Here is a 26,560-nt window from a genome sequence, read left to right as displayed (position 1 = left end):
AAGCAGGACGCTTACTGCCACTGAGATTGACAGGTATCTGCTGGAGGCCACCACTAGCCGGGTACTTACAGCATATTGTGAGGTGCAGGAAGAACAGCTTGAAATTAAATTGTGCTGGGAAACAGAAAATGTATGCATGTAAAACAGGAAATTAATTGGACAAGTCCTGCTACTGCGCAGTATATCCAGTGATATTTCTTGACCATTTGTGGTCAAAGGTGTATTGGAGGCCAAATAGAGTTCAAATGGAGATCCTGTGCACATTACCGAACTTATATTCTGTACAACTTATAAATAAGTATTGCAAATAAATAAATAAAAATAAATACCATTGTGCCATAATAAGTATACCATACCACCCAATTAAGATGTCTTATTTTAGTCTTCACTGTTACCACTTTGTTTTCTACGGTAAATGTAGGCGGAGTGCTACACAAAGCTGCTGATGTGAGTTGTAGCTTTCTGTTTAAGCAAAATAGCGACATTAGTTAGAGTTCAGTTAGCCCATATGGTCCTAATAGAACACAAATGGATGCTTTATCTTATGTGTGAGCCTCAAACTTTTGTGTTTCTTTGCATGTGCAGGAAATGTATGCGTGTGCAAACTGTGAATGTTTGTTGTCAGACGAGGTCAGGATGGATGGAACTTATAAGGGCCTTGTTGCTGTGTCGGCACGTTGGCACCTGAAGTGGATATTCCTGGTAAATTGAAGTCCTCTTTCATTTGAGGAACAGCAGGCTGTGTGCATTTTAAAACAGATTGGGGCGCCTTTAATTTCCCCAACACTCTCCCACGTAGAAGGATTCCACTTAAAGAAAAGCAACCTCTAAGCACTATTGTATTCCCTTTATCTTTATGAAGCACAGACAGGCTGGAAGGAGTCGCGTGATGGGGCCCCACTAGTACGGTATAGACACAGATACACCACTGGTCATCAGCACATAAAGAACCACATGGAGAGTCACTAAACGCTTATTAAACCGTGTCCTAGTGGCTCAGAGGGCTCCTGTATGCTAACAGTATTGAGCATTAATGCCAGTAGTCATTATTTCCTGGCCAAGTACAAATAAAACCAGATGTTTTTAACACTTGGAGTATTCACTGCATTTCGGAACTGAGAGGCAAAATACTGAAATGGCTGCTGAGATAATATTCTTATTTGATAAAAGCATGCTTATTATAAAAGTGTCTCTCCCCTTCATTTTATTTTCCATCGTCTTCTCTGGAAATGAACACTATTAAAGGGTGATTTCTTCATAGTCACACAGCATGCAGCACGTTTGTGAGCTTGTAAATCGGCTATTTTTGCTGCACAACACTGGTGCACTGGTATACACACAAGTATAAATCAGGCATTACTGGTAATATGAGCTTGCAACCTAGTAGAGAATTGGAAAGATTGTTCTGACAGCCAGCATGCCAGATGGGTTGACCACCTGAAGTGAGCTGCATTCCTTTCTGTTCCAAGTGTCTCAAACCAAGAGAGACAGGTGTTCCCACTGAGACTGGGCCATTTTCTCCACTGCCACTACGGTTCTGTCCTTCCTAGCCCATCACCATCTACGCCCCATTTGACCCGAGCTTCCCACGACTGGCTCGTTTATTATTCCTCTCATTCCCTTTACCAGCTGAACTCCATTTCTCAGTAATCCTAATCACTTTAGAGGGATTTGGAGCTCAGGCCAATATAAAATTGCAGTGTTGTCTTGCACCATGGCATTCACTTCAGTTTTGATATACTAACCTGTTATTCTCCTTCACCAACAATAAATAGTTGTGACTTTAGTTGGATTCATGTCCTTATGTCTACGACTACCTGCTACATCACCATACACTTACACCCACATCAACATTTATATACAGTACATGTGTAGTATGTATTTCATCAAACTCGATAGCACAGGAACCCAGCCGATAATAATAGTCTTGCCAGACGCAGAGATCTGGCTACCGATATGTCTGAGGACTTCTAAATGCCAAGTAGTTATTGGAACAGTGTGTGGCCACTAACAAAGTGTATGCCTACTGTCTACCAATCCACTCACCACTCCAATATGAAGGACTGCCCTAAAGGCTTTGGATTGACTCTGCAATGTGTTTCTTTTTCACCCAGTTTTAGTCATGAAAGCTGGGATTAGTTTTTTGTGTTTTTCAGAAATTGTTACAGTTCAATTTACTCACTATGTATATACCGGTACTTTGGCCGGCCTTCTGCTGCATGTATATATTCTGTAGACAATCCTAATGTATTTATATTGTGCTTTTGCACACCCTGTAAGCAAAAGTATTCAAAAACAATGTACTGTACACACTTAACACTTTATACCCTCTATTACTTTATTGTACTTGTGTAATACCCTGTATTTTAGTATATCTTCTATTATAATGTTAGCAAAGTCTGGTGGAGCACATCGCACCAACATTTGACACACAGAAAAAAATCCCTTGATTAGTAGTCATAGCTAGCTTTATTTCTTTCTTCCATTTCCCGAAAGTGCTTTTTGATTGTGTGACTTCCTCACAGGCTCCTGAACTCAACTCAACTTGATCAGGGAACTGGAGTTTTTTCCAGTTCAATATTACAAAGACAAATCCACTGACCCAGAATTAACTGTTAAGATCAGTTTCGAGTCTGAACTTGTGAATACATAAGAAGTCTCGGCCGATTGTAATCCTCCTTCTTAGAGCTTATCATCCATTGATTGATTGCTATCTTCAAAAGGGCATTCGATAGCTTAGCGTGAGCTTAACGTTAAGTGGCCTGCTTATCTGTCACTGGGAGGAGGTCATTGAAATCGCCAAGACTTCACCACCCTTGACAAGCCCTTTTCACAAAATGTAGAAGTCAGTCTAGTGTCAAGTTAAAACAGGATTCTGTGCTAATTCCACTCACTGGAAATATTTGATGTGGAAGTGAGAGGTCAGGTTTGTGCAGTGACTTCAAAATGTCACTTAGTATTTATAGTTGGTTTATATAGTATAATGGTAATTGTCTCCACCAAGCTTAAGGCATGGGGAGAGAGTATGTTTTGCACTCCGTTTGTCAGTCTGTGTACTCACTGTACTAAATATTTTCATATTTCAGTTTTTATAAACTGAGTATAAATGTCAGTATGAATAAACAACCTAAATGTCCACAATTTAAAATTTTGGCATTTAGCATTCACTCTTAATCCAGAGCGATTTACAGTAAGTAAGAACAATAACATGGTAATACATCAAATACATACAATATCAAAGACAAAGGAATCATACGTAAGTGGAATATCTAATGAAACTATGCGTATACACTATAGAGTGATATGTCTACATACAGCACTGCTACACTGCTACAGAGCTGACAATGACGTATATCTTCCCTTCTTCTCTGGAGTCCTGCCTCAGGGCGGACCAGAGGTAGAAAGCTGTCAATCCCTGATGTCATCGCTAGGGACACATGCTTCAGTAGGGAGGAACTGGGGGTGGCAATGAAGGATCGGTGCTTCAGTAGGCAGGAACTGGGGGTGGCAATGAAGGACCGGGAAGTCTGGCGTAGCATTGTGGAATCCATGATCTCGACCGCCGTCGAAAAATGATGTCTACATAAAATGCTATCTAAGTTACATAAGTTGAGCCTTTGCATACGCCAGTAAGGTTGTCGAGGTTAAGGCATGTGCTACCACAAGTGCAACGGGCTAAGATGGAGTCTGAACTTGACGTGGGTTTTCAGACTACGGCGGTAGATTTGGAGTAAGTCTGCAGTTCTGATTTCAATGGGAAGTGCATTCCATCGTTTTGGAGCATGCGGGAGAGTTTGTAGGGTCCGATCAGACTTGCAAGATATGGGGGTGTCATACCTTTGGTTGCTTTGAAGGCCAGCATCAGACTTTGTATTTTGGGACCAGGGGCCAATGGAGGGAGCGGATGCATAAGTCTTTTATGCTCTGATAATAGAATTGATTTGATAATAGTTTATGTCAAATATAGAACCATCATAGTTCAATAAACAACAATAAAAAAGTTTGTACATGAGTGGGTGAGGTGGGATGGGGGTGGTACGACACGATATGGTGCTGCACTGGCTTTGACTTGTGTGTGTGTCTCCGCTAACAACCCGCATTTGCATTGAAAATGCAGTACCTCGGCTGGCACCTGGCCATTTTCCCCCAGCACCTGTCCACAGCGTAGTCGACGCTGACCCCTTTGCTAGCGCTGCTGGTGACTCATCCTGATGGGCTGTCTTAACCACCACACTCTAGAGGAGAGAGAATGGGAGGGGAGGGGGGGGGGGGGGCTCCAAGGAAGAAGGGACAGGTGGAGGGAGGAACTGTAATTAGGCTGGCGGAGGAAGGAAATGTCAGGTGGGTTAGACTCTTTCCCCCCAACCATCTATGGCTCATGCCTACAGTACCTGTACTGGTCGTCGTGTGTAATCACACCATAGGAGACCAACAGCCAAAGATCCATCTAGGGCTGTCTGGAGAGAGACACGGTGTAGCCTTGATGCTTCACCTCAGTCGCAACGCCGTCTGAGAACAATGCTCTTAGATTCCGCAGGCACTTATAGTGTACTTTTTTTTCCCTTGGCAGAGATGCACATCGTCTTGCGCCGGCTATGGTGCCCCATGTCATTTCTGGGGACAGGATGATTTGAGTTTTGGGACATGCAGACATAGTCAGGGCCAGGAGTTTGTGTAAGCCGTTCATGTCCGTACATCATCCAGCCAGGTCCAGTCAGTGATCACTGCCAGATGGCACCATGGCCAGCCTTCCCTTCTGTCACTGTTGGTTCTGTCACTGGGCTAGACGCAGACGCCACTGCTGCCAATACAAACCACAATGTTGTGTTACAGTCTCAGAGATATGAGCAACACCAGAGCTTTGTGTCTGCCTGGACATAATTCAAGTCAAAGTGTAATTCCCAGAACCGATTTAACTTGGATTTAATTTGATTTCTGGTTCTTTCTGGTATTTGTTGCGTGATAGTATTGGCTACTATTTTAAATAACTTTTGGTAATGTTAGTTCTTTGTCAAGCATTCAGTTAGTAACTATCTATGGGCCAATACTCCAGTGTCTTCAGAAGCTCTTATACAGATATACCTCACCAGGCGCACCTCTTCTACTATAGTGAACGGCAGAGTGACTGATTTTAGTCTGCCTCAAACGTTTATCTTTTACCTGCTTTTTACTAACACTAACATTACAAAGATGCCCAGAACATCGAGATGAACCTGTGTAGTTTATGGCTGCCCCAACAGTAGTGGCAACATTAAAAAAAACGGAATGTCAAAATATCCACCGCGGTGGCTGAGACCAGAGCCATTGAGTAATGGTGGAGACGAAGCAGTGAGAGGTCCTGAAAGATACATGACGTCAGTCTTACCCAATACCCAATCGTTCTGTTTTATGAACACAAGGCTGCTGTATTTTATACCTCATACTAAGCATTTCAAGTTTGAGGTATAAGCAGCCATGTGTTCATAAAACAGAAAGATTGGGTATTGGGTAAGACTGACGTTATGTATCTTTCACTGCTTTGTCTCAACCATTACTCCATGGCTCTGGTCTCAGCCACCACGGTGGATATTTTGACATTCCGTTATTATTTTTTTATGTTGCCACTACTGTTGGAGCAGCCATAAACTACACAGGTTCATCCCGATGTTCTGGGCATCTTTGTAATGTTAGTGTTAGTAAAAAGCAGGTAAAAGAGTAACGTTTGAGGCAGACTAACATTCACTCCGCCGTTCACTATAGTAGAAGAGGTGCGCCTGGTGAGGGTTTAAACCCTGCAGCTACGTCGAGTCCGCCTACAGGAAATACGTAAGCTGCGACCATTGAGTCACTTGTTTTGACTCGGAAAGCTGTCTCTCAGCCTGCCAACTTTGTTGCATAGCTCAACACAGGACCACAATGGAAATAAGCCCTCAGGGCTGTTTGTCTTATCTGTTTATCACCATTGTATAATTTGCAAACTGTTAATAAAGCATTCAATCAAAAACAGTCCATAGATGGAGCCAACAACTGTTATTGTAACTAGCTTGACTCTCTTATTGAGCCAAGAAAGCTGTAAGACAAACTTGCTCTGAATGACACAGGAAAACGGGTTGCCAGTCACAATACAGTGGACAAGCCATGGACAGCACAGGTCGCTTTCCAATGTGTCGACTGGCGAAAGGTTCAGCACCACTACCAGTGGACAGCAACACCATGCCTTTCAATGATCGATAGAGAAGCAAAGTCTTTTGCACACATTGTCAGCTATAGGGACGGGTGTAATAATAATAATGGATTGCATTGTTATAGCGCTTCTCTATGCACAGAGTGCTTACTGAAAGCACTTTACCATGGGCTATTCATTCATACATTGGGAAGTGAAGGTAAACAGTAAACGGTCAACGCCAGCGTCCTCACTTCCCACATTCACACACCAATGGTGGTAACCACTGGAGGCAATGTAGATAGGAGGAGACGGGATTCGAACCACCGACCCACGGATCATTCAGTATTTAAGTCCGACGTCATTTTGTAGTGCTACGTTACGTCCGGGTCCAAGTGGCACCAGCTCCCGTCCGCATCCCATTGTAAATAGAATATCTAAACGCGTGAATCTTTTTACAGTGATGTTATTTTTCAGAAAGGAAGCCATTGAGGGTTAAAATGAGTCTTAATGCTTCCAACTCGAGTAGAATTATTGTGTTTTGTACAAGTGTCCATGACAACAAAAATATATGATGTGGAGACAATAAAGACTATTATTATCATTATTATTGAAGGTGGCAACAGTCCATTTGCTCTGTAAAATATTTCGGGGGCATATTTAGAATGTGTGCAGGCTTGAGTATGTTGAATCTAGTTTGCATTAATGAGGATTTAGTTGACACAATGAAATAAAATGGCGATAGTATTCCATGTGGGGCAGACGGCCTGTCACAGCCAGATTTGGGAGAGCAGCGCATCTTTGTTGTTGCGGTAAAATTAGACTTTCGTGGTTGTTTTCGTCTCAGATTTAGTCCGACGGAGCGTCACAGTATAACTCTATGGGGACACAAAAGTGACACAAAAGTAGGACCCGGAAGTATCTCAGGAGGGGGCGCTCACGTCACAGCTAAAATACTGAATTGGACGACCTGCTCTACCTCCTGAGCCACAGCCGCAGTGTAGATTGAATGACCCACACACCGTCTACTCTTGCACAATAAAGACAACTTTTATTATAAACGCAACGTGTCGGTCATGGACCTTCTTTAGGCATTGGCAATTACAGAGGGATACAATTCCCAAGAGAGCAAAGTAGTATACAGAGCCATCGGTACATCATCATTGGAACAAATTGAATTATGACAAAATATTTAACAAACAGCCCTAGTCAGCCGCGGGGCACTTGCACCCTTTCCCCCTGAGGTAGTTCTGCTAATGAGGAAAAGAATACAAGATGCATTAAAAATAATATCATAATATAAAATATTAAAACAACACCCTGGATGATCTATATGGGTAAAGGCCTGCCAGCCAATTATGCAATATCACGATCGCGATACTCCTCTCAATGTCTTACATTTTCTTTACAAAACAACATACATCAAAATGGAACAAAGCTAATGAATCATACAATTGGGACACACAAAACAACACACAAAACACACAAAACATAATACATACAGTATACCATGGAACTAAAATAATTGCAGAGACTAAAAGTTGATTTAATTTAATTATCCTAATTAGTCACTCATGCAAAAATAGACTGTGGGTTATGTTCATGCTTCTGTTACAGTAGATCCAAGAAGGGGACACCTATAGGTTCTCTGTATTATTAATAATAGCGATCCCATTCAGTGTACAGTCTTCTACTGTATGTACCTTTTTACACAGGCGTGTAATAAGGCGTGCAATTATGTTATTTCCTGCTTGAGTATGTTTTCTTGTATAGTTTATTAAAAGTAATTAGTGTACATTGCACACTTATTTTATTTGTCACACTGTTTCAGTGTTTCCTCAGGCTTGTTTTCAGGCCTGAAGTGATCAAATGGAGAGGATAAAATAAAAATGCTGTGACCTACATTATAATTAAAATGCCACAATTGCATACAGAGCATCCTAACACATTCTGTACATAAGACGTCTGGAAACGTCATAGGGAATCGAACCGAGGGGTTTAGCAAATGCTTTTATCCAGAACAACAAGTCCAAGAATAGCGTAAATGAAAACAGTTTGCCAGTAGTAATACAAAGGACAATGCAAGGCAGCACCGATCTCTGGTGAATGGTTCAGCACCATGGCCAGTGGACAGCGACAGGCTCTGTGCACTTGAGTAATCTAGTAACTTTGATCTAGCCGCAAAGCGGGGTGCTATGGGCTATAGTTCCAAACATTGGAACTATCCCATTGAGATAGAATGAGCACTTCCGCATTCCATTGTTACAATGGGAGTCAACGCGTAGCTGTAGCTTTGTTGAAGAGATGCAGTACACTAAGAAAGTGGGCGGGGTCTTTGGGCTGGATCCAGGCTAGTCAACGCTAGTGTCGCCACTCTCTTACTAGATTACTCTGTGTGCACTGTAGTCACTGTAGGTTTCATTACTCTGTGTACACTGTAGTCACTGTAGGTTTCATTACTGTGTACACTGTAGTTACTGTAGGTTTCATTACTCTGTGTGCACTGTAGTCACTGTAGGTTTCATTACTCTGTGTGCACTGTAGTCACTGTAGGTTTCATTACTCTGTGTGCACTGTCTGTAGTCACTGTAGGTTTCATTACTGTGTACACTGTAGTTACTGTAGGTTTCATTACTCTGTGTGCACTGTAGTCACTGTAGGTTTCATTACTCTGTGTGCACTGTAGTCACTGTAGGTTTCATTACTCTGTGTGCACTGTAGTCACTGTAGGTTTCATTACTCTGTGTGCACTGTAGTCACTGTAGGTTTCATTACTCTGTGTGCACTGTAGTCACTGTAGGTTTCATTACTCTGTGTGCACTGTAGTCACTGTAGGTTTCATTACTCTGTGCACTGTAGTCACTGTAGGTTTCATTACTGTGTACACTGTAGTCACTGTAGGTTTCATTACTCTGTGTGCACTGTAGTCACTGTAGGTTTCATTACTCTGTGTGCACTGTAGTCACTGTAGGTTTCATTACTCTGTGTGCACTGTAGTCACTGTAGGTTTCATTACTGTGTGCACTGTAGTCACTGTAGGTTTCATTACTGTGTACACTGTAGTTACTGTAGGTTTCATTACTCTGTGTGCACTGTAGTCACTGTAGGTTTCATTACTGTGTGCACTGTAGTCACTGTAGGTTTCATTACTCTGTGCACTGTAGTCACTGTAGGTTTCATTACTGTGTACACTGTAGTCACTGTAGGTTTCATTACTGTGTACACTGTAGTCACTGTAGGTTTCATTACTGTGTACACTCTACACTGTAGTAACTGTAGGTTTCATTACTCTGTGTGCACTGTAGTCACTGTAGGTTTCATTACTCTGTGTGCACTGTCTGTAGTCACTGTAGGTTTCATTACTGTGTACACTGTAGTCACTGTAGGTTTCATTACTCTGTGTGCACTGTCTGTAGTCACTGTAGGTTTCATTACTGTGTACACTGTCTGTAGTCACTGTAGGTTTCATTACTGTGTACACTGTAGTCACTGTAGGTTTCATTACTGTGTACACTGTAGTCACTGTAGGTTTCATTACTGTGTACACTGTAGTCACTGTAGGTTTCATTACTGTGTATACTGTAGTCACTGTAGGTTTCATTACTCTGTGTACACTGTAGTCACTGTAGGTTTCATTACTCTGTGTGCACTGTAGTCACTGTAGGTTTCATTACTCTGTGTGCACTGTCTGTAGTCACTGTAGGTTTCATTACTCTGTGTGCACTGTAGTCACTGTAGGTTTCCCGGTTTTAATGGCTTAAGATGTCCTGCTAATAGACGGACAAGACAAGCAGATGGAAAACATTGCCTCCTTGGTGGAGGTAATATAAATACTACACACCACACTGATACATTTTACAATAACTTTTTTATATAATATATATATACCGGTATATATTATATATATTCGTGCTATACTGCCAAATGTTCCGTGGGCTCTGCCAAGCTACCAACCACAGAATGACACCGAAAAGCACACAGAGCACGTTTTCCAGATTTTTAGCTGCGTTTCTACCTCGGTTTTCAGAAAAACGCGCCCAGTGTGCAACCACCCTAAGAGTTGAATTATTATTATTTTTGATTATTATTATGAACAAAATTCAACTACCTTTTCTCATGTGTCTTTGACACAATTAGCCTTCCATGTCTGGTTTTGTGCCTAATTTGAATATTGTTTGCATATTGAACTATTCATGCACATCAAATATTCCCAATCTCTATAAAACTTGTCTCTACATAATAAGATCACTGGGACATTCAACAAAACGTCCTACAAGCTGTTGTTGGCCTGATGGGTGGTTCTCGACCATGCCTGTACAATTTATGTATTTATTTATTAAGGGAAATATTGTATTTCTGTGTATTGTGTTATTAAACGGTTGATTCCCCACTGATGGTTTAGAGGACGTAAAACATGCAACACCTTCTAATGCGCGCGCACACGCACACACACACACACACACACACACACACACACACACACACACACACACACACACACACACACACACACACGTTTCTCGTGTTTAACACCTCTCAGCGTTGACAGATTGCGTGCCAAAAGGTTCCCCCATGCTCCTCCCACGCATGCAGACCCAGGGTGCTTTACTAGCTACAGTATGCAGAGATTACTCCAGAGAAATCCATGCTTTTACCCTCCATTTTCTGACTATTCCACTTGGAGGGACTTTGGCTTGATGAGGCCCTTCCTACTTACTTTCATTAACTGTGGCTTTGGCACTCATGCTGCTGGGGAAATGCAATCAGTTTATTATCCATTCTTGTTTATGTTTAGCAGAATAATAGTCTTTGATTAATTGGTTTAGTCAGTATTGTGCGACAAAATATCTAATTTCCACCCCCTGTCTCACGCCCCCACATACTCGTAAACAAGAGCCAATTTTCGGTCTCATTGTTTGGACCCACCAGTGAGGTCGTTATTAGGGAACATTTAAGGTTGGTTTTTAATTATAATTGACCTTATCAAGAGCATTGGAGCATGTTTGAGATTACTCTTGGTGTGTGTGTGTGTGTGTGTGTGTGTGTGTGTGTGGGGGGGGGGGGGGGGTGTTGTGAATGTGTTCTGTTGTGCGATGTTAACAGAGTGTGAAGGGTGGGGAGGCCTCTGGAAGTGGTGGATGATAACAAAAAAAACCAATCCATATTCCAGAACAATAAAAATGAAATGAAAAAATTGACCACACACTCCTTTTTCTATGGAGATGAGGAGAAAGGAGAGTGCACTGTTGTACCAGCCATGCAGGTACAGGAGAAGTTTTTCATTTAAACTTTTTGTTTTGCTGCAATACCATTTTTCCTCTGCAACTGTCAGTAACACCGTTCGAGGTAGGAGCCAGCGGTGCTTTCTAGTCGACAAAGGGCGGTATGAATAAAACATGCCGACGCCTTGACTTTGAGTCTTATTTCTATCCCCGGCATATGTATTAGCTTGTTTTCATCAGAGCACAGCACTGGCACAGAATGGGAATACAAGTTGATATTGATCATTCCACAATACTCAAGACGTGCAAACATCATGAGGCGTTGCTGTAAAGGTATAACCGAATGCAGAAACATTTTAATTTGCTGCCATGCGCCACGGTGACTGACTCAAACACGGTGCTCTGTGAGGAGTGAAAGGCTCTGTGTTGAGCTGTTGATCGTGTATAGCAGTGGAATTTAATGTAACACACATCGCTGGTGTGGGGCTACGTCAGTGTTTAGTTTGTCTGTCCACATTACATCCTGCGAGGTGACTTTGGATAATGTCTCGCACCTCTCCCTCTGACACCCTGCTCTCCTTCCCTTTGCTCTAGCCCAACTCATTCTTTTCACTAGTGTCGGGGCGCATGCTATCTGGACTTAATTCCACTCAGGGGAAGGGGTTTTGATGGTACTTTCATTTTATGTGTGGAAAAATGTGTTTCCTTTCGTCTTTCACTGCACAGGTGTCAAAACACAGCAGGAAGCTAATTTTCTTCATGAAATCACGAGCGGTGAAGGTGACACACGGAGGCATTAGGAGTAAATCTCCCCCACCTAGCGTGCACATGGGTACCCCATCAGTCCCTGACCACAGATTTCTCATGAATGTTGGATTGGAGTGGGGACTGTGGAGAGTGTACGACTTATTGTCATGAATTATACACATTTTCGTTTTCTCCTGGTTTCAGCCAGGGACAATCTGTCCACAACATGCGACGAGACCAGACTAATAGTGAGATTGGGGGGTGGGGATGGCGGCTTAGCAAGAGAGGGTAGACTACACTTCCCGCAGCCGCCTCCATATCTCAGATCTACTTGTCTTTTTAATGTGTCGCCTCAAGGTCTCTGTTCTGGGTGGGGCTGGGTTGGGATGCTGTAGCAGGGGGGAGTGCAGAGGCAGTCAGGTTACGGACAGTGCTGGGAGAACATCCAAGATAATGCAGCTGAAAGGATCTAGAGCGTACTAATTGTCTAATTGTTATTTATCTTATCTATTTGTAATTATACATTTCTCGCCATTCATGCCATAGATTCTTGACACGTCTTCTCCCCTTTTTTCCTGCTGCAGTGCTGAAGTGTGAGAGACTGTTCTCAGACAGATGCCACAGGAACCTGGCCATCCAGTTCCACCTGGAGTGTATGTACGTCCACCTGTCCTACTATGAATACCAGCATGCCAACACACACATCCAGAAGGCTCAGGAGCTGTCTGGACTGGAGATGAACCTGACCGGTAGGTACTGTAGAACTACCTCCCTGTCATTACTTGGACCAGGACAGGTGGTACCTGTAGCTTGATTATTGGTTGGAAGAGATGGGCAATAAACATACTAATAAATAAATAAAGTTCCTGTCCACCACTGTAGCTTCTGGGGTTCGATATCTCCACGGTGCTTCCAGCAGAAGCTGGCAGGGAAGAGTGTTGTCTGTAGTTGCGCTAGTGACACCTACAGGTCCGTCTGGCCTGTTCAGCAGGGTGAAGAACTTGGACGCATAGCATGTTCCTCTACGTGCGTTATGCCCTCCCACAGAAACTCCTCAATGTCAGGTGAAAAGAAGTGGCTGGCAACTCCACGCTTATCAGCCATGTTTTAGGGCTAGGGGTTAGCAGTCTGACAGGAACTATAAACGATTGGGGGAATTGGTATAATGACTAAAATCCTTAGTACCAACCAGTAGAACGAAAAGGCAGCTCTCATACTGTATCCAGCGTGGTCGGAAGAAACCCAGAAGGCATTTAAATTAAGATGACTTCTAATAGCTAATAATAGACCTTTTACGCATGCAGCAGTACATTAAATGTAAAGCAAAATGGCCGCTGTTTGAATATGGTCAGTTATTCTGAAATTGTTACATGATGATTTGATGCTAGCTTTGCACGTTCATGTGCATAAAGTGTGTAAGCAAGAATTGTCAAGCTATGCCAAATTAAATGGTAATGTTGGGAGAAAGCTAACGGTTTCTGTTTGGACTAATCAGGCGCCATGGGGAAGCGGACTCGGTTCCAGCAGACCTTTTTGGCGCAGCTCCTCCTAGAAGTCAAGCGGAAGGAGGATTCTGCCATTATGGAGGAATGTGATGGTGAACGGAGCCCAGCCCCTACCCCAAGCACCAGCCTGCCAAAGGTAGTGTTTCTCAAGTGGGGGTACGTGTACCCCTAGGGGTACACAAAGGTACTACAGGGGGTACTTGAGAGAAAATGGAAACATTCATATTACTTTTATGTTTAATTGACAAATGTATGTGAATGTGCTGCTCTATAAAGGTTTAAACTAAATTAAGTAACTATATTCACTAGCACAACTGAATAGAAAACAATACCCTACTTACTTTTGTTTTCAACATATTGACATAAAAAATGGACATTTGATGTCAGTATTTTCTAATCAAAATGTTGTTGTCGATTAAAGGGGCTATATTCAGCAACCAGGAACAGGGGTACTGAAGCCCAAAATGTTTGAGAACCACTGGAGTAGATTATATTCACTTTCTTTTACTTAATGCTATGGTTTCACAGCTGCCTCTCAAAAGTGGCTGCCGTAGCCTTATGTTTAGTGGTATTATTGTACAAAAGATTAATTTACGGCCATGTAAATTCAGCCATTAATTAAGAGCAACATGGCCACTGTGTGAATATGGTCAATTCCTTTGTCAGTTTCATTTATTTGTTTAGTAGCATAGGCTATCGGCAATCTTCTGGGTCTGACCAAGGGTTTGAAGAGGGGTGGGGGCATCTTGTCCTATTCTTGCCAGTGCAGTGGGGGCAAATGATTTGTAATACCCAGTGTCATCAGCAGAGGGGGATGTCCACTCCTGGACTCCTGGTGTCATCCTGGTGGTATCTGGAGTTTATTCTTTGGCTCAGTGGAAGCTTCACATTCGTTTCACATGAATCCATCTCACTCTCCCTCCTCCCTATGAAATATTACCGGAGGAGTTTTTATTGTGCATTCTTGAGTGTCTATTTGGGTCTATCGTTGAGGTCAGGTGGAGTTTGTTAGCCCTGCATTGAGCAGAGACTGGATCTCACCAGCACGCACCAAAGCACGAACGCATGCAGGCCTCCCCCCCTCACACACACACACACACACACACACACACTATTCCCATACTGTATATAATATCAATTACATAATGTTTATGTACATTTACTCTAAGTAGACAATTAATAACCACTCAATTTTACGGTTATTGATAGAAACGCACCCACGCACACACACACACACACACACACACACACACAACCTGCTCTCCACCACTTTGCTCCTCAGCTGTAGACTGGCTGACGTGAGGAGAGGAGACTGCACTCAGGACACATTTCCTCTCTACATCTTTGTTCTAAATCCAAGGAGTCATGGAGCCATGCTAAGAGCCGTGTGTGTGTGTGTGTGTGTGTGTGTGTGTGTGTGTGTGTGTGTGTGTGTGTGTGTGTGTGTGTGTGTGTGTGTGTGTGTGTGTGTGTGTGTGTGTGTGTGTGTGTGTGTGTGTGTGTGTGTGTGTGTGTGTGTGTGTGTGCGAACGATATTGTTTGGGCTTTTCTGCCTTTATTTTGTATTTTCAACGGACCATAACACAGGAACGCATGGACCATTTGGACCTTTTTTTTTTTGCAAAATGCTGTTATTATCAACGGTTGGTGGTGCAATCGTAGTAGAAATAAATATTCTATCTACTAAATGCAGCAATGATTAATGCGATGCCAGATAGACCAGTCACACATCTACTTTCTACCCCCCCCCACACACACACACACGCTGCGCACTGTCGTGGTGCACGAACGCACCCACGCCCCGCGGAATGCACATGCGTTTATTTACATGGGATGAAATGAACAGAGGCGTAACGTCACACGTTTTGCATCTGATTGCATGTTTAGACAGAGCATTTTCATGATTTCCACTCTGGAAGGTGGTTTCACTTTGTTCTAGTTTCAACCCCCGCAAACTCCGTTGTCGTCTAAACGGATAGCACCTATTATATTTTTCTAAACCATTTGTCGTGTAGCCTTAGAAATTAAAAACTGTTCTCCTCGGTTGCAGAGAACCATTCCGACCACGATGAGGTGCGGTTGATAACGATTCATATTGTGCTTCCCTGCTGCGCACGGTTAGGCACAGCATGGCACGGCGTGGTTTAAACGAGACCGGTCAGCCCGGCATTACAAACCGTGTTCAGAGTTCAGACATACAATCAAACTTGACTGATGAGAAGGCTGAGAATATGGTAGTCACTTACAGACCATAATTCCATGCTCTCCTGGCCTCAGTTATTCACTGTGAACACTGCCCACCACCCGGACAGGGCCCAAGTGTCACCTTAGATTAAGGCGATGGCAAGTGACAACGCTTTTCACACCTATCATTCCTCTTGATCGTTTTATGGTCCTGTACTCTCAGGTGGATCCACTCCTCGCACAACAGTCGAGATGAACTGACCTTGGAATAACATCCACTATTTCAAATACATTATTTGTTTCGCATGTGCCATGTGGTCCTTGTGTATGTATGTGTATTAGGGGTGTGTTGAAATATCAATATTGCGATATATATCCATACGTCCTCCCGCAATAAATAATCAATATTGATTATTAAAATATCGATTATAAAAATAAATGACAGCTAAAATAAAGCAAATCCCACTCTCAGATTACACAGCAACCAGAAGTACTGAATTACTGGATGGTGATTTGTCCAAACAGCTTTGTGGGAATACAAATTCCGGAATGCATTTCCCCAGCAGTGGACAAGTCCACTGACACCAGTGATAATGGTCAGTTGGTGGTGTTTGTGAGGTATTATGATGATACCAGTGATAATGGTCAGTTGGTGGTGTTTGTGAGGTATTATGATGATACCAGTGATAATGGTCAGTTGGTGGTGTTTGTGAGGTATTATGATGATACCAGTGATAATGGTCAGTTGGTGGTGTTTGTGAGGTATTATGATGATACCAGTGATAATGGTCAGTTGGTGGTGTTTGTGAGGTATTATGATGATACCAGTGATAATGGTCAGTTGGTGGTGTTTATAGACAGCTATGTGTGTGTGTCTCCCTGTGTCCGAGCACGAAAAAAGCGTTTTGTTTTTCATTTCCAAGTATAGTATAGTATCGATACAATAATGAATTGCATTTTTATAGCAATAATATATCGTGATACTATCGTTATCAAGGGCCTAATATCACGATATATATCGTATCGTGAGGTACCTATATCGTCCCACCCCTAATGTGTGTGTGAGCGTGTGTGTGTGTGTGTGCGTGTGCGTGCGCAGATGCGTGTATTGTATGTATATTTATGCACAACAGAATAGAGCTCCAAAGTAAACTCTCCCTTCCCCTGGTCCAGCCAGGGATACAACTACAGGTTACCTATTTTCCCCATTTTTCAGCCGTTCTCCATAATAATGATATATTGCATTTTTTTTGCAAATCTTTAATATGTCCAGTGTTACTATTATACTGCATATCAGAGCTTGTATTCAGTACCAGCCACATACATGGCTGGCTGTGTGCCAGACGGAACCCAGCTGTTAAACTCACACTCTGGAGTGCAACCCTGTGTCATCCCCCCTCATGATGAAGTACTGATTAGGGGGACTAGTGCCAGGTGGAGTCCCCCATGGTACTGTGTGGGTCAGAGGGAGGACACACACACACACACACACACACACACACACTTATAGTTATAGTTTTCGTCATACTGAGAAGATTAATTCATAATTTATCGCACAATGGGGTTGCTCACCGTTATTTTTGTTGTGCTGTTTCAGAGATAGTTTACAGGCTTGCGATGAAGAATAATGCAAAAAATTCTGGCGCAGTCGGTAGCACTGTCGCCTCACAGCTAGGAGGTCCCCGGTTTGATTCCCGCCGGGGACACTGTGGACATGTGTTCTCTCCTCTGTGTCATCAGTGCCCATATAATACCCTGGATGGGGTTGACAAAAGGGCTTTTCTGTGTGGAGTTTGCATGTTCTCCCTGTGTCCCCTAGAGTAGGTACCCTCACAAAAAACATGCAGTAATCCTCCTCCCCCTGGTCAGCCAGGGCGCCTGATGGAGGAGAAAGGAACTAGTCCACGCACTACATCCTACCACGGAAACTCCCCCTGTCAAGTGATAAGAAGCGGCCTGCTCACTCCTCTCTCATGCATTGAAGGAAGCATGAGCTCAGTTCGGGGCTCTCCCCAGGTTGGCAGAGGGAGAGTAGCGCCCAGGATTTACAGCTTAGGCAATTGGCACCAGGTAGAAAATGGGTTGCCTGACTTCTAGGTGTGCGAAGGTTTTTTCCTACAGAAAATCGGTTACAAAATCGTGGGATTTAAAAAAAACCCCCTAAAGCTGCCTCCCTCGTCTGTACGTCTTGAAGCACCATTCGTGAAGCTCTGAATCTTTCAGACCTTCACCTTCAGACTGCAAGTATTCTACCAATATACTGTATATGGTTCCATTGAGGGTGATTGTGATTTATGGAGTTAAATCCTAATCCAATCAACCTGTATAACCTGAGGGGACAAACCCAAGGACAAACGGTGTTCTGGAAATGCACTCTCATCTCCACAGAAATGGGCCTCCTCCCCTTGTATGTGTTCCAAAACCTCCCAAAACATCGCTGGCCTCCGGCCAATGACTCTCTTGCTCCGTCTCTGATCCGCTGTGGCTGGGATCCAGCCCAGATCCTTGTGCTCGGCTCAGACCACTAATGCCCTCATTACTGGAGGGAGAGGGAGCAAATGGGCTCAATCAAGTCTGTCATTAGCCAGAGCTCGGTGGCTGCCTGTCTGGAATGGACAGAATGTGAGAGAAGAGGAGGAGGAGGAAAGAAAGGCACAGATGCTCTCCCTCGCTGGCCAATCAAAAACCACCATTGGTATGGAAATGCCCTTGAGCAATCAGGAATCTAACTATCTGTTAGTGCAAGACTTGTTATGCTCCTAAAGAGTGAAATCCTCAGTTTCCATTTAAACTCTGAGAGTGTAATGAATAATGATGGACCCAAATCAACAAATATGGGGTGCATTATGTTGTTAAATTAACACTGAATATATTTTTACTGTGTATGCTGTAATTGTCTTTCTCAGTGCAAAGTCATATTACAGCTTCTGTCTTTTTTCTTCTTTAATGGAAGTTTGACTACCGTAAATCCTGTGATAGAGACCCAGGCTTTTATTTGTTTCGGGCTTTTATTGAAAGGACTCGGGAGCATATATAAGAGAGGAGCCTATATTTCTATTTTTCAATAAGATCATAATTAAGTCAGTTTTAACCCAGTAAATGTACTGGGTTAATTTATTGAAACCAAGTAGTATGACCAATTAAGCAGTGCAGTTGCAGGTGGCCACTCACTGGGCATTTCCAGCAGAACCTCCAGGGAAACCGAGGGGACACACGCCGCTCTCGGACCAGTTCCCGCTCTGTTCTAGGGTAGATTAGCAGCGGGGGAGAGGGTAGACAGCCCCAGACCTGCCGGGCCAGTCTGAAACAAAAGAGGCTTGTATTGGAAGGCTTATGACTGCTTGTTTTGACGGCGTCCAAAAATAATTCTGAGAAATCTTTATTTTTCTAAATCTCTAACATTGCATCGGACGGAGCTGGATCTGTTGTGATCATGTGATCTCCGGGTGTTCGCTTCCTTGGGAGTCCCACGAACACTCTCAGGTTGGCGAAAGAGCAGCCTCTATCTTAAACACTGAAAACACAACATGCTCAAAATATGTTAATAGGAGTCAACGAGTTAACCCTCTTCACAGCAGCCATTGCAGCTGAGGGTATAATGTTAATTGGGTATGTTTCATTTAAGTGCTTGTGTGCCAATTTGAAGTTAAAGCTACAATCTGTACATTTTATGTCCATTGTCTCCCTCTCCAGACACAGACAGAGGGGTAATTGTAAGTTATATGCATACTACAATTAAGTGATGGCTCATAAAGTGTCCAATGAATCAAGTGCACCTTCTGCTTCAGATATCTTCAATAATATTCAAATTGTCAACCAACCGTGTCCTACTTGACACCAGGGTAAACTGTCTCAATAGTAGATCAACCAACCGTGTCCTACCTGACACCAGGGTAAAACTGTCTCAATAGCAGATCAACCAACCGTGTCCTACCTGACACCAGTGTAAAACTGTCTCAATAGGAGATCAACCAACCGTGTCCTACCTGACACCAGGGTAAAACTGTCTCAATAGGAGATCAACCAACCGTGTCCTACCTGACACCAGGGTAAAACTGTCTCAATAGGAGATCAACCAACCGTGTCCTACCTGACACCAGTGTAAAACTGTCTCAATAGGAGATCAACCAACCGTGTCCTACCTGACACCAGGGTAAAACTGTCTCAATAGGAGATTAACCAACCGTGTCCTACCTGACAGTGGGTAAAACTGTCTCAACTGTATCAACCAACTGCATCAGTACTACAGTAGTTATTAACATACTCTTCCATTCAGATAGGTTAAAATAAATTTGTATTCATTCAAATAAGTCCCGGATCTTAGCTAACTCGACAGGAGTTGTCCATGCGCACATAGTAACACTCAAAACAAACACAGACAATGTTATTACATTGTTTATCCATCAAAACGGCCTATGTTAAAAACTTATATTGACATTTGTTCTCTAACTTTTAAACTTGCTAAAGTGAATCCACGGTCAAGTTTGCTTCAGTTTACTTAATAGAAGATCTGTGCATTCTCTGCACAGCCGCTTAAACGGTTCCATCGACAAACAACCTTGGGTGCCTGTCTCCTTTGATCAATCAACAAACTCTTCAGTCTTGAGCTGCAGACAAAGCATTGTGTCAATCACCAGGTCTCTGGGAATCAAGGATGCCTTTGAATGTGGGATAGACCTATATTTCCTTCCAGCCCTATTGAAGAGCATTATTCTGTTCCGCACCATTGAGGAAGGGAGATTGAGTCAGTTGAAGAAGCACTCCATGTTTTAATAGAATACAATATGGGATTAAGCACCAGATTTGCGATTGGCCACAGATGGCTGCCTCTTTTATCAGCTTGGTGAATGAAAGCAGTCAAAGGTAAAACGATTAGAGGAACATCAGAGAGAGAGAGAGAGAGAGTGATGGGGAGAATTGCAAGCTAAAACAGGAGCCGATGTATTGTCTAATGTCTACGTGTCACTGCTGTTTTAGTGTTAGTACAGTATGTACAGTACATGCCTGTATTTGAGTATGATCATATCTGCTTAACTCAGGTATACGTAACCACTTATAACCAGGCAGCTCTGTTTTGGGCTTGTCATTATAGGCAATACATTAAAAAAAAATAAGTGAAAAGAAAAGTGAAAATGGCTGATCTACAAACTCACATGGGATGCATTGTGAACTCGTAGATCAGCTATTTTCACTGTTCATACAACATAGAGATGCGTGTATGGTGATTGAAAGTGTATACATTCTTGTCTTGTTTATTGTCTGTCTTTGCTACCTGACAAACAGGAGCTGTGCTGGTCAGGCCTGGCCTTTCTCTAATTTGCCCATTATTGTTAACTCAGAGAATAGGAGACCACCACCGTATTCAGAATTCAAACTATTTTAAAATAAATTTCCTTGGGTGTTCTTGGCAGCAAAGTCTCCCCACACGTTTACTTTAGCCAAGTGGTTTTTAACAACTTTCACACCATTTTGACACTGTTGCTTGTTTATGAGACAAAGCGATGGCTTCAACAGAGGTTGTGTTTCAAGGTTTCAGCTGGACCACTGCTTGTTATGAAAAGTACTTGTTTGGTATTTGAGTGTACCACACAGATTCTGCGTCTGCCTGGATGTCCACCACTCAATCACTAAGAACAAATTAACAATTGTGTGTTCGACATCTGCAAAGGATTCACCTCTTTCACTCATTATATTGTTTGATTAAATCCGTGCAACAATGCCTGATGGTGACTCAGTCAGTTAGTAACTTAGTGCACAGACCAATTATGCTCCTAGCGAGTGCGAGAAGGACCCTGATTTGAAACCGACCCCCTATTTGAAATATATTATTAAATACAAAACATATTATTTAAATTCATGCTTCTACATAGACCACTTACTGCACCTCTCTAATTTATACATGGCAAATTCAGGTTATGAAAACAAAGAGCAACAGATCAACACAATCAAAAAGGCATGGCAACAATTGAAGAAAAAACAATAAGAATAAAATGAGCTAGGAACAAAATTATACAAAGCTACACAAAATATAAAATCAAGCAATGCAGAGCCACCGCAGAGGAATCAAACCCGGTGTAGATTAATTAAAGAGTTGGAGTTGGGGAAAGCATTTGTGTGTGTGTGTGTGTGTGTGTGTGTGTGTGTGTGTGTGTGTGTGTGTGTGTGTGTGTGTGTGTGTGTGTGTGTGTGTGTGTGTGTGTGTGTGTGTGTGTGTGTGTGTGTGTGTGTGTGTGTGTGTGTGTGTGTGTGTGTGTGGGGTACAGTATGTGCAGATCTGACAGTGCTTGTGTTTCTATAGGACCTTGAACTAACGGATGAGACGGTGCTGAACCAGATCAACCTTGCTGAGCCAGATCTGTACCAAGTGCCAGATCTCAGCGCTGAGGAGCAGGCCCTCATCCTGGGTGTCTGGTAAGAGCACTATAACACTGCACACAACTCTAAAGACCTATTCATAGTCTGGATTTTCGGTGGTGAGGTGACCACCGCTCCGGTGGTGAGCTGACCACCGGAGCTGAAATAACATTGAGCGGTGGTGAGTAAAAACAGAGAGAAGGGCTGGAGCGGTGGCGGTGGTTTGCTCTTCACCACGGCTCGTGACGTCATGTTGTAGTTCGGTGGTCACCCCACCACCGAAAATCCAGACTATGTATGAGCCTTAACACGCCCTCATCCAGGGTGCCGAGTTAGAGCACTACGGCACTAAGGTTGTGATCCTTTTGGATTGTAAAGGATTTTTCGTTCCTTAACGACATCCTCTCAAGGTCCAATCCCTTAATAGTTCCTTTAATGATTTCTACTGGCGGTTCCAATCTAAATGGACCCTTGGTCTGTAACTCAGAGTTATGGTGGTCCTTGAAATTCAAACGTTTGAGGACCACTGGTAGCCGAGGTGGACGGGTGGGACATTTTGGTAAATAGTCTTTTTTTTATAGGCCTAAAACATTGTCTATATCTATATGCATACATTCATTCATGCACTTGCTGAACGGCTGTCTGTATTGGGCAATTTGTTTTATAGCGGTTTCTTGTGACCTACCATTAACATCCTATGGCAGGCAAAAATGTAAATAAAATCAAACTTTCCTTTTGCTTTAAGTAGCATGTGACATGTCAAACTAGGGGGTTTTCATGATTCTGAATTCCAAGCATTCATTTTGCACAAAATACACTCCTTAGGCTAAAACCGGCTATAGACGTCATGACAAATGTGATAAGGTCAGCACATTTTGGGCACATTTGGGCAAGTGGCTATGGCTGCTAGAAAAATACTATATACCAAATTTCCCATTTTAAACAAAAGAAGCCTGTCCGCTGCCGGACTATGGTTAAGTTATTGTAACTGTATAGCAGATGTGAAATCTACACAACAGCTTTGACAGTGTGATTAACTGTTCAGAATGTGATGGAACCTCCGCAATGTTGGATCTGGTTAATTCGGTTCCGAATCACAAACCTATATGTCACTGCACAAAACTGTCTCCCTGGGTGTCTAGTTAGAGCACTATGGCACTGCACAAAACTCTTAACAGGCCCCTAGTAGACGGTGCCTCCATGTCTCCTGGGAAGACCCTGGGGATATAGTAGTTTTACAGGGAAAATACAGCAAAAGGAGAAAATGAATGAAACGTCTTGGAAAACTTTGGATAGTTCTTGAGAACAGTAATGGATTTATCTCTCTAAAATATCGACAGAAATGATCCCTAGAAGATGTAAAACAAAACAAAAAAGGATGAACTTTCCCGTATCAGTTTCGGCATTCTTTAGATCTAGCAAACGACCCAATTAAATCAGCGTTAAAGGGATATTTCACTTCCAAACATGTTTGGGGTCATTTTAACGTTTTAACACATTTTGTACATAATACGTCCTGAAACGTCATAAGGATTGGAACCGAGAGGTGCCTTAGACGTCTGTGGACGTCCTAGCGACGTCCAAACGACGCGGGGCGAGATAATAATATTCAGAATAATTACTTTTTTTTTTTTTGGCATTTCGCTTTTCGCTTTCCGTATGCTAACGCTCTGTGAAACTATTAGCTTGTCATTGACTCCCATGTTAGCGCGGCGGAAAGAATGACTCGTATCTCCTCATCCAGGGCGCTCTCCGTGGTGATGAATGGATCGATATGCTGGCGCTGAGTTTCTGCTCCTCATCCGTCTCTCCCGCAAAATATGAACTCTTTTTGGAGCGTATATAAATATATTAAGATGATCGGAGATTGTGATGGCACTTTGTCAGTCAACTTTTTTAAGAAAGTATTTCCGGTTCATGGCTTTCAAAATGGAAGCGATCACTACTCTGGCGATTACTCTGGCGCAAGCAGCGCCTTTATTTTGATGCAGTTCCGGTACTAAATGTGTTAAAGGGATCCCTGGCTAATATGACAAATATGCCTTAAAATATTATACTTTAAAAATAAAAACACCTTAAACATTTTCTTTCTTTCATAAAAAGAGAATCTTTCACTCAATTGGAACTGCTCCTGTCGCAAGTTGATGATGTCATATGTCCATGTGTGGTCCAGCCCTAAGTGATGTATGAAATGCACTTAGAACAACATGAGAAATATTCTAGTCTACAGCAGGTTAGTTACAAAATGTTATACTGTATATTTGGCCTACGGTCGATTTTGAATATGACGTCAATGACGTACAGTATGTTTTTTCCAAAGCTCGCCAAAGACGTCTCTTGACGTGTGTAGTGTGTTTTTAGTTTTTACGCTTAGATGGCGCTCTTCGCCAACCTATGAGTCACCATTTGACTCTCATTGAAACTAGTAACTAGGGAATCACGTGATCGAAAAAATCCGCTCCCTAGATGCTGCACTTTTAGAAACCCTCTTCCATCCCTCGCCATCATCGTATTTTGACTATTTTCAATGAACTATTGAATGGATCGGTGCCAACCCACAGGCACACCTGCAGCAGATCAGGTAATTAGTTCAGGGCAATTACATGGGCATTATTTAAGGGAACTACACCCTATGTGAGAAAGCTGGCACCGTGACTGTATATTTATTTTGGACAGTCGACTCTGTTCATTCTAAGTTTGTTCCTGTCACTCTGTGACTGATTTCCAGTTTACAGTAGAGCCGAGAAAGTCTTTGTTTGCTACAAGGCCAATAAATCTGCTGTTCACTGGACTGTACTTATCGTGTATTCCCTCATTCACCCTGGGTTTGTGATGAGTTCGTCACACATAATGTGAAGGAGGGGAAACATTGTGGAGTTACTTCTGTGGTCTACTTGCTGGGTGCAAAAGAAATGTACGGCCTTGATTGGTCCAGCAGTTTGCCAGATTATCTCCGGATACACAGACACACAGACCCTGCAGAGCCACACTACACTACAGCCCTATGAAAATGTTAGAAATGAGTTTCAGATAACACACACACACACACACACACACACACACACACACACACACACACACACACTACATTCTCTACAATTGCCATTCAATAGAAGGCGATGATTATGACCCCTGGACAGTTAATGACCCCTGGACAGTTAATGGAAAGGTCAAATTAATGTGTCTATCACAGGCTATTTATTTATTTATTTATTTACATCTGTAGCACATGTTACAGCTTCATTTTATGAACGTCAACTTGTCAGGGGAACCAGCCAAAGGCTCTTTTACCATTATAGTTTTTGCAGTGTTTTTGGAAGGGTCTGCATTGTCATAAGAAGGAGAAAAATAATAAGTTAAGAACTTTACCAGCAAATCTTGCAAACCCCCTCTTTTATTTTGTCAACTGCACTCTTTGTCTCCATATAAACTATATGGATCTTACCACTACCAGTATATCACTGGTTATATCTTCATCTTCGTAGGGGACGTTTATTAGGCTAAGCAGGAGCCCTATAATAATCAATCTGTCCATCCGTCTGGTTACAGATTTTATTATTCCTGTGCTGTGGCTAGGCGGCACCCTTTCTGACCTTTTAGTGCATTGTAGATTCCCTCGCTTTCAATGTTCCATTTGTCGTTTTGACGAAGCCTCCATCTCTGAGCTGCTCTCCTTTCTGTGCAAGCTCCTTGCCTTGCCTTACCACCACACTGGGGATTATAGTCATTGTAGTCATTAATGCTGCACATTTTGGTCTAGAGGCGCTGAATAGCTGTTATCTTTGAAATATTCTATTTCCTCTCTTGCCGTCTGCCCCATCCATCCCCATTTCCCTCTTTGAAGCGTTCCGTTTCTCTTCCCTTCCTCCTCAATCTGTCGCTCCTCTTGCGTCCTCAGAGGAGAGTCTGAAGAATGCTGAGTTCACAGAGTACTGTGGATCTCTGTCTCACGTCCAGGATCCTTGTGACAGATGCCGAGATGCGTCTGCTGCAGGCAGAGACGGGGGAGTTGAGGGGTGCAGTGAAACTACGGTAAAAAAAATGGAACGAACGGCTTTGGGATTTTGGGGTTTTGGGGATGAATGTGCGTGACTGTAAAGAAGAAACAAAAGTGGGGAGGAGGCTTCACTTCTGCCTTTGAAAATAGTGGGAGGCAACAGTCTGGCCATGCGAGACTAACATTGAAGTGACAATTTTAAGGACTTTTAAGACCTTTTTAAAACCTCAAAAACAGGAGAACAAGAAAAATACCCTTATTGCATCAAAAGTAATCAACAAACGATTTGGCCAAACTGTCAAATAAGAAAGGCCGAGCTCACAACGCCTCACAACACTGATCTAGACTGATCTAGAAGTTGTAATTTTACTTGATTCTTCACAGTATTTTGTTTTGGGTTTTTCAACTG

At 42.7% G+C, this 26,560-nt stretch overlaps 2 protein-coding genes across 2 annotated transcripts in view; one reads left to right on the top strand and one right to left on the bottom strand.

Moving 5' to 3' along the window:
- ttc27 (tetratricopeptide repeat domain 27) overlaps positions 1–26,560 on the top strand; it is a 134,925-nt gene that overhangs the window by 17,498 nt on the left and 90,867 nt on the right. Inside the window, exons 6-8 of the mRNA XM_080781332.1 lie at positions 12,696–12,860; positions 13,607–13,752; positions 22,099–22,211. Coding sequence (XP_080637458.1) covers positions 12,696–12,860; positions 13,607–13,752; positions 22,099–22,211 — 424 coding nt within the window. The remainder of the gene's footprint in view (positions 1–12,695; positions 12,861–13,606; positions 13,753–22,098; positions 22,212–26,560) is intronic.
- The window catches only part of LOC308327786 (long-chain fatty acid transport protein 2-like), a 512,892-nt gene continuing 509,230 nt past the window's right edge, over positions 22,899–26,560 (bottom strand). The window contains exon 13 of the transcript XR_013965220.1: positions 22,899–22,918. The gene's annotated coding sequence lies outside the window, so the exon portion shown is untranslated. The remainder of the gene's footprint in view (positions 22,919–26,560) is intronic.

Source organism: Protomyctophum bolini, assembly GCF_963924005.1.
Source record: "Protomyctophum bolini genome assembly, chromosome: 14".
NCBI classification, from domain to species: domain Eukaryota; kingdom Metazoa; phylum Chordata; class Actinopteri; order Myctophiformes; family Myctophidae; genus Protomyctophum; species Protomyctophum bolini.
The sequence above is the reverse complement of the archived record's forward strand: the minus strand, read 5'-3'. Positions and strand labels throughout refer to the sequence as shown.